The following is a 17,722-nucleotide window of genomic DNA, read 5'->3' on the forward strand; positions in this document are numbered from 1 at the left end:
TGAGGGATTCTAGTGTTCTATCTGAGACGAAAGTATTATTTTCTGAATTCAAAATTTCAAGAAATTTTAAGAGAGTGTTATGATATCGATCCTTTGTAGAGTTCTCTTTTAGGAATAGATGAGTTTAAAGCATTGGCAAGATCGTTCATATCTCTAGTAAATTTTTCTGTCCCGTCACTGCTAAAAACCCCCTTAGAATTTGTCTTATGGAAAAATTTGATTGCATTGTCGATGCTGTTATTAAATAATGGAATGCCATTCTCGCATTCATATATTGCAATGAAATAGGATCAAGATAAGCAGCTGTCAATTTAGGACAGCTCCCGAGTCCTGCAGATTCATGACAAGTGACGAGTTTATATACCTGACGAAAGAAGTTGACAATTTCATTTTTGTACAACATTGATGCTTTGTTGTGAAAGAAGTTCCTTACTGATTTCAGTATATGGACAGCATCTGAGAATGCCCAGATCTTCTTGTCTTCATCTGCTGGATTCGGTATGCTGCATTTAACTTTGCCTCTTTCCCACAAGTTCCTAAGTTTGCCCATGTCTTTTATTAGACTGGCTGCCATCTGAAATGAAGCCAATTGCTTTTGTTCTTGCCTGTTCCAATTTCAAGTTAACTGTATCTAGATTTTGGCAAGTATATCGCCAGGGTTGCGTTTCTATCTGTGTTTACAGAGACAGGCTGTACCCATTTAATTAATAAAGGTACGAACATGAATACCAGAACATTGTTGCCTGAAAATTTTTATTAGATTATAAGATACTGAATCTACATAAATACTTGCAAGACTTAAAGATTTATCATTAAGTTATCAGTAGGACCCGGAATTTTATGTGCTAAAAATGTAGAAAATATTTTTGTTTTTATATGCTATAAATCTAAAACTATGTACTAAAAACTCGAAAATACGTGCTAAAAATTTTCTTCAATTTTACTAACCTCTGCATCCTATCAAATTCTCACTAGTGAAGGCATGTCGATTATCACGAAACAAGGCCTAGTAGCGTGAAAATGTTCTTTCCACATCACATGTTGTGAGCATGGCGTATTTTAATGAATCCAATTGTTTCACAGTAAGATTTCCTGGAAGGGAGGCTAAATCCTCGGCCTCTTCACTTTCCAAGACGCTAGCAATAACAGACATGGTCTTGAATCCAAGGTTTTTTCCAAAGAGAGATTCGGCTTTTTTAATGTATCCCCATGCCTTCCAGGGGTACTTGATATTTTTGTGATAGCATTCTTCACCTCGCGAACAGAGTCAGAGTAATTTGCGCACTTTCCAGGGTCTTGATTCAGTCAATAAGAAACGTGAAATTCGATTTTATGAACACCAGATCAGTCTTTAACGTTGATTTTTTTATACAGTTCTTGTAAAGCTGCAATAGACGATGTATCATCTTCACATAGTTCTTGCACAACATGTAGAACAATGATCAGCATAATAGATTGCCGCACAGAGTCATGTGCCCCATCTTGTTACCACTGGGAATGGCGGCAAAGGTATGTCTGGCGCTTTATTGTGGAATGCTTCTGTTCGAAGGGTCCTTTCACAAATGCTTTTTTTCCATTTGCAATTAAGCAGTGAACGTCAAGAAATATAGCACATATTGTCTTGCAGATACGATGCAAGCAATGAACCACACACACAATATGAATCAGGTTGGGGTAACTCAAACTCAATCCCATGGCAGCTTTCTTCATGTATGCCGCACTATCGGTTAGAAGGGGAAGCACGTTATCATAGTTAATCCCACCCAGCCATAACAACTCAATTGACTCATTAAATAATCTAGCTATAGTAGTATGGTTAGTAGCACACATTTCTTGGTAGTTGAGCAGGAAAGATTTTGAATGTTCAGCATCATCACATAAGGAGCCAACAATTACATTTCCCATTTTGTGTCTTGTCGAGTCCATGGTCTCATCTATGCCGACCCATATGTTTGCACCACTACATTCTGTACAGATTCTAAGCAGAGTGTTTGTAAAACATTTAGGCAGATATTCTTTTCTTATATGGTAGTTGATTCATCTGGCATGTTCATATGTGTGTATTTAGACAGAAAATTGTTCAGGTGTGAGTTTCTAAGTTTGTGAAAGAGTATATCTGCTGCAACAAAAGCTTCACATAATTCCATGAAATACTGATTTCCTTGTAGTTCACTATTTGAAGAACTAGGAAAGGAATCGACTAGATGTTGATGTAGCCTTGCCACCAAACACAGTGCTTGCTTGTATTTTTGTCCATCCACGTGTTGTGTCACTTGCGATCTTGGGTTACAAGTCACAGGTTTACCACATGGTTGACAATAGAGTATTTTCCTATCACTTGTGAAAATCCCTCAGAAGTCAGTTACATACCCATGGATTTTTCCTCTTGCACTTAAAGGACTTTTTGGCATGGTTAACACAATAAGTTATTGTCAATAGCAGATGTCACTTATTCAATGGCTGCACTGTTAAAGAAGCAGTTTGTGGCTCTATTTGTCTACGAAGATGAGAGTGACCTAGCATCCAATCATGTAACTATTGTCAAACCGATGAATGAATAAGTTCATTTGTAGCTGCACTCTGGCGGTTTTCAATAGAACTGTAAAAGTATTTGCGTTTTATGAAATTTCATTAACAATATGTGATTTTAAGACAAAGAAATCCCGAAAATATATATTCATTTCAAAATATTTGGTTTTATGTGCTAACATACAAAATATGCATTTTATGTGAAATGCGTAACATCGCCAAACGAAATTTCAGCTATGTTCAATAAAGCAAAAAATGTATGTAAAGACATAAATTTCCTGGCCCTAGTTATCAGTAACATTTGAATTCTAAGAATGTGGTATTTCTTGTTCAGTCGCAGAGGTTATGTCTGGAACCATTGAACCTATGGGGACTATTTTTTTTAAACTTAGACTTATTATCTGACATTGGCAGGGATCACGTGTTTAAATAAACCGTGTATTGTTAAACTGCATAATCTTCTTTTCATAATATATATTTCAGATCATTCACCAGCGAAAATTTCTTTGACCACTGAAAACACTACCACATCATGTACAGGAAAAACATCTGTGAAACACAGAGAAAGAAATGGAAGCTAATAAGTGACAGAAGTACATTTTTGGTGTGCATTTACAAGGACACTATGATTATATACAACTGCAGTTTACATAATCGATATAATAATTAAGTGAAATTTAATAAAAGTGAAATTTCAGATGTTACAAAAGATTCACTTTAAACTTATTTTTTCACTGAGAAAAATAACTGTTAAAAATTTATTGTTTTATTAACATTTTTTTGGGGGGGGGGGATGAGGTCAGGACCTTCCACCGGCTATGGCTCTGACTATAGTATCATTACTATCTCATTCATTTCTTCGTTTCCGGTTTGTGTGCATAGACTTTGTGCACACCTAGCTGCTTCTAGATTAATGTGTATTTTTTAGTTACGGACTTAAACTTATTATGAAAAGGTTTTACTGGAAATTTATTTATAAAACTTGTAACTAGATGTGCAACTTGAAAATGAATCACAGTCCTGCCATCTATCTGCAGTATGCGGACCCCAAATCACGCAAAGTGAAGTGGGTAGGCATTAGACACACACGCATGCACACACACACACACACACACACACACACACACACACACACACACACACACACACACTAGTGAATTTTGTTTTTATTGCTGATGTCTACTTTTTGCTTCATTTGATCAAGTATTTTTACAGAATGCATTAACTTTATGTTTCAGAGGAATTTGATAATTATATGCAACAAGATGCACATGAATTCCTTAACTTCTTGATTAATCATATAAATGAAATAATACTGGGTGAGTACATTTGTAGTTCAGTTAAAGTAACAATTTTATGTGTTCTGTGCTTTAACAATGAACAGGAAGATTTTTATTGGTGTATTACTTGAACTGTCTGTTATTCTTTGCATTTTTTATATTATTCTGTTTCACCTTCATGAACATACATCATAAAACTTAAAATTAGCCCACATAGACAACAGTTATCCATCATTATGCTTGATCCACTGCAACTGTAAATGTTATAATACAACAGGTTTATGTTGTATGATATCATACCCCAAAGTTAACTACATGTATCAGTAGGGTAAATTAGGGGCACTTTATAAAATTTCCATTTGAATATTTTTTAAGTGTTCTGGAGTCATTCTTAAATATGTAAATGATCCGATTTGCACATAGTAATTGGTGGTGTGATGTAATTCCATACTTTTAGTCTGAAGAGTACGGAAATATTTATGTTTTTTAAAAGCTGCAAATGGTTCATGTTTTCTACTTCACCCACCTATTAGGAACACTTGATCTAAGGCCTAAATCTGTTAGGAATAAGGTATGAATAAGGTAGAAATCTGTTACTCGACAATCAAAGACCTGAAGCACAAAAAACATCTGTGGGAATAGGTCTTCTTCCTTTTGCTTTTGCTTCTCTTTTTTATTTTATGGCATCTAACAAAAATAATCACACCTAACTACTAATTAAAAGATGTGATTAGTTGTATCAATCTAACCCCATTGGGGTTAAGTACCAAAAATTGTCAGTAGCATCATCATTTTTACAGATTATTGTGTTTCAAATTAAAGCTAAATGTTACGTAACAGCATTAAGCAAGTTATAAAAAGAAATCCTTTAACTGTGTTGAATAAATTGAAGATTGCACAACACAAAATTTACTTTCCAGCAGTCAGAACACATTTAATATCATTGTTTAAAACCATTGCAAAGCTAAGGTATTGTTACTACTTAATTACTTTTTCTTTCAAACATGAATAGTGTTAGCAGTATCAACTTATCTCAATTCCTCTACTATGGGAAATAGATGTTAGTCAAGTATTCTTTGTGTGAAGCATTCCCAGTTTTCCTTATGTCATTAATTATACACTGACATTGATATAAGGTCTCGTGGCTGATGTGACAAAGTTTTATGTAAGCTTAGAGTGATATATGTATTTCTGATCATTAGGAGATAATCATATGCACTAGGGAAAAAAATCAAAATATGACTGCACCTATATACTTGAAACAGGAAATGTACCTAAAAACAGAAAAATATGCCATGTTAAGAGTGAAACTTATTTTATTTCATACATTTTTACTAGTGTTGTGGGATTTAATCAATTAATCAATTTCTGCTATAAGATTAATTTATCAAAAATATTTAATCTAATAATCGAGTCAATTAAAATTAATCAGTTGTACTTGATATTAATTATTATTTTGTTAATGCAAACTCAGAGTAAAAATTCCGACAATATTTGTCTCTCAGAAATTGCTTACTTCAAACACGATAATACCGTTATTTTGTAACTGCAAAGTAGATAGCATGAGGCAAATCTTTGCACAAACACTTCTGAAAGAGATTAAGATATGAGGACAGTGACCTGGTCTACTCCTATTGAAAGTTGAAACACAAGCGAAACTCTTATTAAGTTTGTCAACTTGTCTTCCTAGCATATGAAATACATACTTTTCTGGAATTCGCCCCCCTCATCCTTTAGCCATGGCTACACTGTATGCAAGTGAGAGAATAATTATCTTCTTCTCTTTCTAAAATTTTGTAACCCAATTACAATAGGGGTCAGTCTGCTGTTTCGTTGTGGTTTCTTTACTGAGTTTCTAGATGAAGCTTGTGTGTTTAATTTGCTAAAGAAACAAATCAAATTTCTGTGGTCTGTGAAAAAAGGGAAAACTCCATTAGGTCATGAGAATTTGAGAGATAAACTCGGTGAAATGTTTGAATTTAAATTGAATGATTGGACAAGTGCTTGACAGAAAAAAAAATTTTGTGTTTAATAATGCAGAAAACATTGTTACTAAATGTAGAGCGGCATTTAATTCGGAGCATGCGAATGCACTCACAAGTTTAAAATCATGGATGAAGCAGTATTAACGAGCTGAGTCTTCGTACTTCTTTTTATTTGTGTTTGTCTCAAAAATCCCCGGTGAAATTAACACAATAAATTATAAGCCTACATAATAAATATGTTAGTAAAGAACTAATATAGTATTGTTTTGTAATACAATGATACAATACTGATTATATACATATATGCTACATTTTATACTTATGCTTATCACCGAACACAAATTAAATTTAACAATAATTGTGTATTACAGTATATTACAACCTTTTTTTAAATGGATCAAAGCTCGGTTAATCAATTAAATTCAAGTTGTTAATCGATTAAATATTTTGATCGATCAACAGCACTAATTTTTACTAATTAATACACAGAAGAAATTTTCAAAGCTCTTCAACTTTATTAATTTCTATAGAAATTGTAGTTCCATTAAACAACTATATATTCTTTTGAATAGGCCTAATCAGGTAAACAAATATTTTATGTTGTATGAAAGAATGTTGAGACCTATAACTTGAATAATTTTTGTTGAAATTGGAATTGCAATAAACAAATATTACATATTTTTCTAAATTCTGAGACACCCGTGTTTTCCTTTTGTCCGAAAGAATGTTTTTATATGAAGAACATATTTTAACATCGCAAGATGTTGCGGAACAATGAATAAACATTGAAATTTCTTATGCCTGATAACCTGAAATTCGTTTCTCACTCTCCCCTTTAAGAACACCAGAAATATCACGAAGATATATGAGTCCGGATTCCTAGCCTCTATCTTCTGAAATTTTGTCTGCTACTGACTTTCCTACATCTCCTGGTACTGTGTTACTTGCAAATGAAACATACAGCTCTAATGCAGTGTCCAGCAGCAGTCTTTTCTTCTTCAAATCAGGTATGGTTCGTGACAGTTTCCCGAAATGAAACTTGATGTAGGCTTATTTGTTTTAGATATCTGTCACCTCTCCAAGATTATGACTGGATACTAGGTTCTTGTTTGTGAAGAGCATTCAGAATCTGTTTAAAACAGATTTTTACTTAATGTGATTTGCTATTTTCTAATTTTAAAACAATTTAAAGAAGAAACTTTACTTCTTCCAAGTAAGTCACAGTAATATATAGTTAATTCAATCTATGTAATTCATTTGTCAGCACAAGCTTAGGAGGTACAAGCATTTCAAGCAGTATCTCTTTCCAAAGTTTATCTCTAAAAGGTGCTTTCAGGGAAACTTTCTAAGTCACTGATTTGGATTTTAAAGTCGAGAAAACAGCATAAAAAAAATTCTCTCAACTCACACACCGCATGTATGGCCATATATGATTATATGGTTAAATCATTTAAAACAGTTTCAAATATAATTACGGTTATAAAAACAAAAAAATAAAAACGTGGATTTTCTTCATTTTTCAGCGTTATTTCTTGTCTGAAATCAATTTCTCTCTTCTCCAGAAAAATGTCTCTATCTGTGTTGTGTTGTGTTTCGTACTGACGTTTGATATTTTTTTACAAATAATATAGTATATATTTTTTACTTATTAAACACTGTACTTCACTGTCATGTTCATTATATAAAAACTGAACCTTCTACTTATCATTAAAATTTGTATTGTAATCTTGCTTGTGATCTGTCATGGTCTGCAACGTTGTGTGTGCTGTACACCCTTGTGCTTCAGGCAGAAAAGCTCCGCGCTTATGGAGAGAGCTTAAAAAAGCTCGTGCTCAGAATTACTAGTAAGCGTCGCATCCCTGGTGTAGAGTGTTAGTTGGGAGGCCAGAGGGAAAAAGACCTTTGGGGAGGCCGAGACATAAGTGGGAGGATAATATAAACATGAATTTGAGGGAGGTGGAATATGTTGATAGAGACTGGATTAATTTTGCTCAGGATATGGACTGAGGGTGGCCTTATGTGAGAACGGCAATGAACCTTCGGGGCTCCTTGAAAGCCATAAGTATATATATATATATATATATATATATATATATATATGCTTACATGAAGACATGATCACACAAACCAGGTACAGCAATCCACTATGCTTCGTCCCTTCTCTCTTCACTCCCTAATTTATCTCCCTGGCTGAACACAGACTTCTTGAATTCTTTTAAATTCATCTATTCATTTTTTAAATATTCCAGTAAGCATATTTAATTTCACTTACTTTATGAATCTAATGAATAACATCTTTATAGCTAACAGACGTATTTTAAAATCACACAAAAGGAAATTTTTGAAAAAAAAAAACTCGTAAATGTGCAGTAATGGTTATGATTTTGTTAGCTAAATACTGTTAAAAAATTAAGATGTTTACTTCTTGTTCTAGCTGAGCGTCATCAAAGTAGCACGAAACCAAAGATGGGAAATGGTGAGACACCCACACCCCAACCTGAACCAACTTGGGTGCATGAAATTTTCCAAGGAATACTGACGAGTGAAACTAGATGCCTCAATTGTGAAACAGTAAGTTATGTATAATTAATTCTACTAGCTTTCGTCAGAAGTTTTTTTACCTGACATAGTATATTAGGAGACAGTTTAGTTATTATATGTAAAACATTCGATTGGAATCCAACTGTTTAATGTGAATTTACCTCCTCTTCATTATCTTTTGATGTCCTCTGTCATGTGCTCTTCCTCTGAGATGGCATTTTGACGCACCTTATGTATGTCTATATACAAAATCACCATAAAATTGAAATTCCTAGCACTACAACACATCTGACAGAAACTTCAAATTTTATATATGTCTGTAGGGAAAAAATTACAAAAGAAATATGTTAATTAAAGAAGTAATACAGCAAATCATAATGCGTAAATATGAAAACTCTCTGATATATTCAGTATTGCCTTGTCGTGCTCTATTTCTTGGCTCATACCAGTCTGTTTGGGCACTTAGTGTTCTGACACATCTACAGCATTCATAACTGTTCCTCAATTTTTGTTTATTATAGAATCTAGTACTTGCATATTTATTAGTGCTTCCCAAACTTTATTTCTCTTAATTCTGCTGTATCATTTTTCGAAATCAGTGAAACTAGATTTCAGTGTAATCTAAAGCAATCTACGAGGATTGTTCAAAAAGGAATGCCTCACATTTTTTTTTCAGCTGTTAACAAAGCTAGAAAAGTACACTTTTGAGGGCTTTAAGTCTGATGTTTCTTCCATGCGTGTGCCAAGTTGCAAGTCATTCCGACAAATGGTGGAGCTCTATTGAACTGTTAAAATGGCATCTGTTGCAGACTCCCGTTACAAGCAGTGAGCAGTAATTGAATTTTTGGTTCTTAAAAACGAAAGTATGATGAACATCCATAAACGTTTGTGTGCAGTGTATGGTAGTCGTGCAGTTGATTGGCGCACTGTTGGGTGGTGGGCTCAATGAGTTCGGGCATCAGGAAGTGCAGAAACCGAGCTCCAAGGTTTGCTGCATGCTGGACGCCCTGCCATAGCCAACACTCCAGACATGATGAATTGCGCAGATGACATTATTCGTGTGGATTGGCACATCACAACACGACAAATGGCCCTCCAGCTGTCGGTAAGCATTGGAAGCGTTTGTTCAATTATTGAAGCTGTGGGATATTCAAAAGTCTGCTCAAAATGGGTTCCACGAAGGCTCAGTGTAGATCACAAGCTATAGAGGAAAGCCATTTCTTCTAAATTGTTAGAGCACTTTGAAGCCGAATGGGAGGCCATTTTGTCCTGGATTGTTACAGATGACGAAACTTGAGTGCATCATTTTGAGCAAGAGACAAAAAAAAAAAAAAAAAAAAAAAAAAAGGCAGCCAATGGAGTGAAGCATCCTTAATCACACAGAAAGAAGAAATTCAAGACAGTCCTGCAGGAAAAGTCATGATTACTGTTTTTTGGGATTGTAAAGAAATGATTCTTGTGGATGTAATACCAAGAGGAACAGCCATTAACTTGGAGGTATATGTCAACACCCTGAACAAACTCAGATGTTTCCAGCGAGTTCGGCCTAGCAAGAATCCAGCAGAAATGTTGTTCCAGCATGACAATGCATGCCTTCACAGAAGTCTGCAAACCCGGAAACACATCGCCAAAATGGGTTGGATCCTGCTGGCCCACGCATCCTACAGCTCAGATCTATAACCATTAGACATCCACCTCTTTGGGCCTCTTAAAGATGCTTTGTGTGGAACTCATTTTGAAAGTGACAACAGCTTAATTGATGCGTGAGGAAGTGGCTGTGCATGCAGGACAAGAGCTAGTAACAGCAAGGAATACATGCACTCGTTCCAAGCTGGTGAAAGGTCATACAACATGATGGAGACTTTGTAGAAACATAGTATTTATGTGAAGAAGAAACATTCATTTACATTGTCACTAAACTGCAACAATTTTTATTAAATATATTCTAAGAAAAAATATGTGGGGCATTATTTTCTGAACGATCCTTCTAACATTATAAAAATCAGTGTATGTAATTTTTTTACTTTTTATTATTTAGGTCTACACAATATTCGGCTTCCTCAGTCCACTAATTAATTTGGTCAAAATAAAACCAAAGACTATTATAGTAGGAATCTTCCCTCTGTCCATTCATCCATGGCATGATAGCCCAAAAAAAGGCCAAGACTGACCACCCTACTGTTAACCTCTGTCCACATGTCCTCTTTCCACTATAACCTGAACACATGCTCTTACTATGAAACAATACCATCCCATCGCATCTCCTCATACTCATCCTCTTTCTCAATAGCCCTGCCAAGACTCTGAAATTCGCTACCTGCTAGCATCAGGGACTGTCGAAATAAAATTGAATTCAAACGCAAACTTACTAGGCACTTGGTTAGTAATTGAGACTTGTTGAGATATGGCTTTTTGTAAATAGTTATTTTATTCAGTTACAAAATGTTTCAATATCTGGTAATTTCGTCACTATATAATTTTATTGTCATAGGTTTAATTTGTACTTCAGTAAAAAAAAAAAAAAAATCTTTCTTTGTTCTTAACTTCTATAATAAATTGTCTAGCCTTTATTAGTCAGGTAATCTTTTAGTACCGGTAGCCTACTTTGATTTTTATTGTAAGTATAAATTTAATATTAATTGTAATTATAATTGTAATTGTATTCTTAATATTATAGTTGTAATTCCCTGATAGAGGGAAAGAGAAGGCCTGATGGTCTTATCTCTACCAGGTTAAATGAATATGTACTATACTATACATATCTTAGCAGAGGTAAGCGATCATCCAACCAGTATAGGAGTTTTGACTAAGTGAAGACTGTGCTTCGATTGAAACTACTTCGTAGTTGACAGTTGAGCATAGCGTTGCCAAAGTATAAAACACAGTATGATAGCATGTAGTTCGGAGAATCCAACACAAATATCACTGCCAACAAGTATACATAGATGTCTCTGCCAACATTTGTATGCTGCCATAGTCAGAAAAGATTTATCATTTCGAATTTTATTTAATTTTATATACAATATTTCAGTGATGATATATAAAATATATTAATTGTGGGGATAAACAAGTGATCATGTAGGTATTAAGTAAAAATGAATAATAATAGATTGCCAATTCTATCTTATCCTTCCAATTATATGCTCGCAATTCGCATGGTCTGACAAGAGTTCATAGACCTATTCTAATGTAAAGACACCACTTACTTACTTTCGACCTGCTATTGTCACTGTTGGATTTTATGGAACCCTGTTCAGAGCTGTTCAGTGAAATGATAAAATCTTCTATGCTGGTTTCCACAGCAATTTTGTTGCCCCAAATCTAAGTTATTAAAGACTTGGTACGTTGCACCACTTTTTCCCAGTCATCTCCGGAAACAATTTTGGCACAAACAGGACCACAATTCTAATAACTAATCGTTGAGCCAGGGTTGCTATCAGTTCATTCATGCAGTGCAAACGACTTTAGCATTCATTCATACCAGTATGTCCAAGTCACATAATATCTTAACAGTATGGTAGAACCCCGATTTTAGATGACCTCCATTTAACGTTTTTCCGCATATAACATTAAATTTTCATGGTCCCAATAATTACATATGATTAATGTATTTTTATATTCGATTTAACATTATTCCCTTTTCTGTGAAGCCTGCGTTTCATGTTAAAAAATTTTCTTAAATAATTTTTTTAAATCTCGACCAATGCAAAAATAAATACATTTCGACGCAGTGTGTAAAATACAAATTTTTTTGAAGAGTCAATGACTTAGTAATATGCCCCGCTGCCATGTGTTAAGAAATTGGCTATGCAATCCCCACTTTCTCCCCACATCTACACAAAGGTGCATGTATGTTCATCTGCTAATTCCCACTCTTTGCAAGAACCAGTCATATTCAATGATGGACATAGTAACCATATAATGTAATTCGCGAAATGTAAATAAATCTAAAGGCGAATATATCCGAGATGGCAAAAAGAAGACATGATAGGCACTCAGTTCTCCCTTTACATTTTTTTCCCTTCCCCCCTTTTTTATAGTAATATCCATAATTTATTTATTGTAGCTTTTTTTCGAACCAAGTTTAATTTATGGTTGCATTTTTGAGGTATGGAAACAAACTGTCCTTTCAATTCTAAGACTAATGTTATGGAACTTTCGTGTGTCAGGGTCAGAAGTTCGTATTATTCCAGCCAATTTTTTCAGTAGGCTCAAACTTTTTCACTATTCGTTTTTTTTTTTTTAAATATGGTTTATTTAATGATGCTCGCAACTGCCGAGGTTATATTAGCGTTGCCGATGTGTCGGAATTTTGTCCCGCAGGAGTTCTTTTACATGCCACTAAACCTAGTGACATGAGCCTGTTGCATTTGAGCACACTTAAATGCCATCGACCTGAGCCAGGATTGAACCCGCAACCTCGGGCACAGAAGGCCAGCACTATACCAACTGCACCACTCAGGGCGACACTTTTTTTTTTTTAACCGTTTCCTTGGCATGTTTTTCTCATGGCAGTTTTTTATGTACCATGAACACCTAAATATTTTACAATTTCTTAGCAGCTAGATTTGAATTTTTTTCAGTGTAATCAGGTGACATATTGTTTAGTTGATAGAGTGTATAATTGGCAGCATATCGTACTAATATTCACTGACATTAGATTTCATCCACAAAACTTCGAGCTTATTTAAGGCTGAGGTGAGCGTAATATTGAGAGCGGTAATATGACTGCATATACAGTAATCGTTCCACATTCTTGTGGGATACATTCTGAAACCTATCTCAGATATAGCAATCCCCAGAAATATCCATGTGCAGATTGCTACTGCAGCACGTGCCAGGCTAGTGAAAAGTAAATATTGGGGGTAATGCCACTAAAAACAGCATTGGTGATTGATATTACCACAGTCTATGAATGCAGGGTGCTAAATTCTATATTTTCTATAAAACTCTTCAAACTAAGATGCTAGGAGTTAAAATACATAAAGAAAAGTTGATGAATTTAACCACAGATACAGATTCCACAGATGAGGGGGGATTATTGTATTACCAAATCATCTGCATGTAGCATGCTCTTCATTCCAAGATGAGATGAGGTCATTTATCATTATATTGAATAGAACATAACTCACCACAGTGCCTTGGCGAAGACATTAATTGAATGAATTGTGAGCTCTGTAGTGTTTCATTTCTTACAAAATTCTGCCTGGCTATTGGGCACTATGCTTTGTTTCAGATAGATATTTAAACAATTTCTTATGATCCACTCCATTCAGTTACAACATGCAGAGTGATGTCTCTTGTCTCCACAAGATGTCACATAGCTGCAACAATATTTGTTTTAAAAAATGAGACATAATAATATTAGTCGAATAAACCAAATAATAGAACTAAAAGATCTTACAAGCAGAAAAGAAAACACACTAGTGACATGGAATTAAAAATCATACAAAGCGATTGAGTCAGAGCTTTTAGCGTCAGTATTCAAATAGACATACACAGAGATCTCTGTGAGGTATGGCTTCTTGTGCTCCATGCCCTGTCATTGACTATAGCAAGCTTTTCAATTATATTTCATGAATGTTCGGACAGGTTAGTGTTTCATTTTCAGAGAAGGGTTTATATAGGATGAGGAATTTCGAAGGGATCTATCAGTAGAGATGAGCTACAATATAGTCATGGCCATTGATCTGTCAAAAGAGCGCAGTGTTGTTATTATTTTTTATTTTTTAATTGTAAACATTAACTTGTTACTTTATTAAATTTAGAGCTTATTGTATTTGTGTTATATTTGACTTCCAATCAAATAGTTTGTGTAAAATAAGATAAATAATTGCAATGTGGTCAGTAGTGCTTTGTAGTGAGTTAAAATTTCTGAAAACCTAGGGATGTGGATGCAGCACTTTTGATATTGATTTTGTTGAAACTTGCATAGTAATTGTGAGTTGTCCTGCTGCCACCCAAATCTGCCATTAATACTGTACTTAAATGTTTCTATGTGTTTTATATTTTAATAAAAAATTAAATTATTTGTGACATTTGCTACATGTGCAACATAAACAGAATATATGATTGATTGTGGTAATTATACAATTTTTTAACACACTGTAGCATAATTTCAAACAGGCGAATTGCCAGCACTTTACAAGAATTTGTTGTTGGTTATTATTGAAATATGAAACTTGTACAATGAAGTATTTTATCGAAGCTTCCTTTTTTGTAGATATATATTTTTGGTGGATATTAAGGAAATAAGTGATAGTTAATTTCCAATCCAATTCTTGCCCCTTACTTGCATTGTTTCTTGCAGTTTTAAAATAAAAATAATGTTAACCTTGAATACTAATTGACACAAAAAAATTAATACATGTTCTACTTGAACCAACAGAGTACGATATAACATACTAAAAAATTAAAGAGCAGTAGGCTTTAGCGAGATTTGCTAAGGCTATATAAATGTCAGAAGAAGATATTAAGAAAATTGCACACTCCATGGGCCCAATATAGTAAAGAAGAGTTAAATAAATATGTAAATAAACATAGGCTAGAATAAATAAATAGATAAATTAATTAATAAATCTGGCTGACATAAGCAACTGACACACACAAAAGTTTCTATGAAATACCATCCTTTTTTTATGTTTTATTCTCCATTTTATAATTGAAGCAGTTGGTAAGTATATTGCGACTTGCATTTTATCATACAAAATATTTTCTTTATGTATCACGAAATCATTAGTATCCCAAAACGATTTAACACAGAGATGCAAAACTACTGTTACTACTGCAAAAGTAGCATCTTGTGCATGAACAGGTGCTCAGCTTTGTGTCACAATTTTTGTAGCTCTCAGGTTGTGCAGCATGAAAGTAGTGCATTGCATGTTACTTCTGACTTGTGAGTGAACTAAGCACGCAACTTTTACAACTGCAATACAAAAACTGCACAACAAAAGAGTGCCACGTGACCTTAGCTTAACATGTCTATATTACACTGTAGTATTTATCATAAATGTGATTTTGGAACCTGAGAAATCTACCTTTATAAGTAGGCCTACACAAAGAAAATATTACAGTTTTTTGAATATGCTGAGTTTGTTAAATTAAATTGTGGTAATTTTCTTATAGGTGAGTAGCAAAGATGAGGATTTCTTTGATTTGCAAGTGGATGTTGATCAAAATACCAGTATCACTCACTGTTTGAAGTGCTTCAGCAACACTGAGACATTGTGTAGTGACAACAAGTTTAAGTGTGACCACTGCAGTAGCTATCAGGAGGCACAGGTAACACACTTGAGGAAATTCCATTTTGCATTGTCGTCATACTTTATGTTGACGAAATCAGTGATGAATTCTCTAAAAAAGTATATTACAAATTGCCACATATAGGCCTACTTTTCTTGTCTTTTTTTTTGCTTTCTCCTTTTTTCTCCTTTTCCTTACGTATTCTTCCTTTTTTCTCTTTTTCATCTTATTTCTTTGATAGCAAATGTTTGCTTGAATAATTTCAAGGGAAAAATTGTTCTGGAGCCGGGTATCGAACCTGGAACCTTTGGCTAAATGCACCAATGCTCTCCCGACTGAGTTACCCAGGAACTCTATACCCGACACCGACTAAATTTTTACCCTTTATCTCCACATACCTCAAAGTGGGCTGGCAAACTGTTAAGCATCCAACAGTGAGTGCACACAAACTCTGTGTGACTTAAATTGTGGTTTTCTGTTAACGAACAGTGACATGTATTTTGCAAATCTAGCTTTCAAGTATAACTCCCTGTGAAGCTGATTGGAATAATTTCAAGGGAGAAAAAAAAAATTGAGTCGGTTTTGGGTAGAGCTTACCTGAAAGCTAGATTTGCAAATGTTTGCTTATTTGTGTATTTAGCATGCATTATCTGCTACCTATTTCATTCATGTATGTAATGCTATACATCAGTGGCATTCAACCTTATTTCCACCATACTCATAGACACACTTTTGTACCCCCAAAATTGTTGGTGCATTATTCAAGGTATATACAACATCTTCAACTTAAGACGCAACCCAGGCACCAGCAGGTGAGCAGTACTCTCAAGTGGTAACACTCAGTGGCATTGTGCAGTAATTGAACTGCAAAGTGGCCCAGCATGCATTCTTTCTACCCGTATTTAGTGTTAGTTTATCTTCCGTAAAATTAATTTAATGGTGTTTAATTCCATACCTTAAGACGTAAGATGTTCAAAATGACCTCCACCAGCTTCAATACAACACTCACACTGGCGAAGAAGATGCTGAAACACGCGATCCAGTTCCTGCCTTGAAATGCTGGAAATCACAGCCTGAATATTTTCTTGAAGTTTCTGTAATGTATGATGATTGTTCACATACACTTTATGTTTAACATACCCCAAAGATAAAAGTCACACGGTGGTAAACACCATGATAAATTTAAACTTAAACAGCATAGTTCATCAAACACGTTAAATGAAAACTAAAACTGACCAAACATGTTCACACCTTACAGAAGACAAACTAACACTATAATGCATGCTGGGTTGCACAGCACTGCTGAGTTTTCCCGCTTGAAGTACCGGCCCATCTGCCCCCCTGCCTGCTATGGCCAGGGTTGCGTCTTAAGTTGAAGGCGCTGTATAATTACATCTAAAATAAATTAAATCCTAGTAATTTATTAAATATTAAATCCCCAGTTTTAAATGACAGAAAGAAGAATCAAGCTATTAAATAATTCAAGGAACAAGGTTACCCATATTATAACAAAGCAAATTATCTTATTAAATCATTAATTAATGTGGTTCCGCCCTGTTAATGAGATGATTGTGCTTTTTTTTGGCACTTCAACACAGCAGGATGAATCATGATGAGTGCAAGGATCAGAGCTCATTCTGGATTCAAGCAATTTGTGTGTTTCTTTTTGATTGATGTCAATGCAGAGAAACCCTGCTCATATGAATAAGTTGAGAATAGCAGGAGGTGTGAAATGCTAGTGTCACTAAACTCCCTTTACTCTTTTTGCGAACGTAAATCCAAAAATCTCAAATTAACTAGTCTCGAATTTTATTTTGAGTGCACCATTAACGCACATTTGCAGTAGGCTTTCTTTTAATTTTAAAGAATGATCAGAGGAATTGATGTTGGAGGTTTAAAAGGGATTTATAATTCAAACTAGGGATGTTCTACTTCAATTTCTGGAAAGTATTAAAAAAATTGCATCCTGAAATGTTGCAAATGGTATTTGATTGTTTCCTAATTCCCATCAGTAACATCACAAACTTCATTTTGTTAAGCACGTTCAAAAACAGTTGGAAAAACTGTAGGGTTTAATATTTCCTTTATTAACACATTCAATCAAAAATAAAATTTCCTTATAGAATCCACTCACCTTCTCACACT

General features: G+C 34.5%; 1 protein-coding gene across 2 annotated transcripts in view; it reads left to right on the forward strand.

The window, feature by feature from the left end:
• The window catches only part of Usp12-46 (Ubiquitin-specific protease 12/46), a 56,337-nt gene that overhangs the window by 7,101 nt on the left and 31,514 nt on the right, over positions 1 to 17,722 (forward strand). The window contains exons 4-6 of one of the 2 annotated variants that reach the window (XM_069820828.1): positions 3,768 to 3,848; positions 8,229 to 8,365; positions 15,461 to 15,616. In XM_069820828.1, the coding sequence (XP_069676929.1) occupies positions 3,768 to 3,848; positions 8,229 to 8,365; positions 15,461 to 15,616 (374 nt within the window). The remainder of the gene's footprint in view (positions 1 to 3,767; positions 3,849 to 8,228; positions 8,366 to 15,460; positions 15,617 to 17,722) is intronic. The other variant, XM_069820829.1, reaches the window with a different exon arrangement.

Source organism: Periplaneta americana, chromosome 3 (assembly GCF_040183065.1).
Source record: "Periplaneta americana isolate PAMFEO1 chromosome 3, P.americana_PAMFEO1_priV1, whole genome shotgun sequence".
Lineage (NCBI taxonomy): Eukaryota > Metazoa > Arthropoda > Insecta > Blattodea > Blattidae > Periplaneta > Periplaneta americana.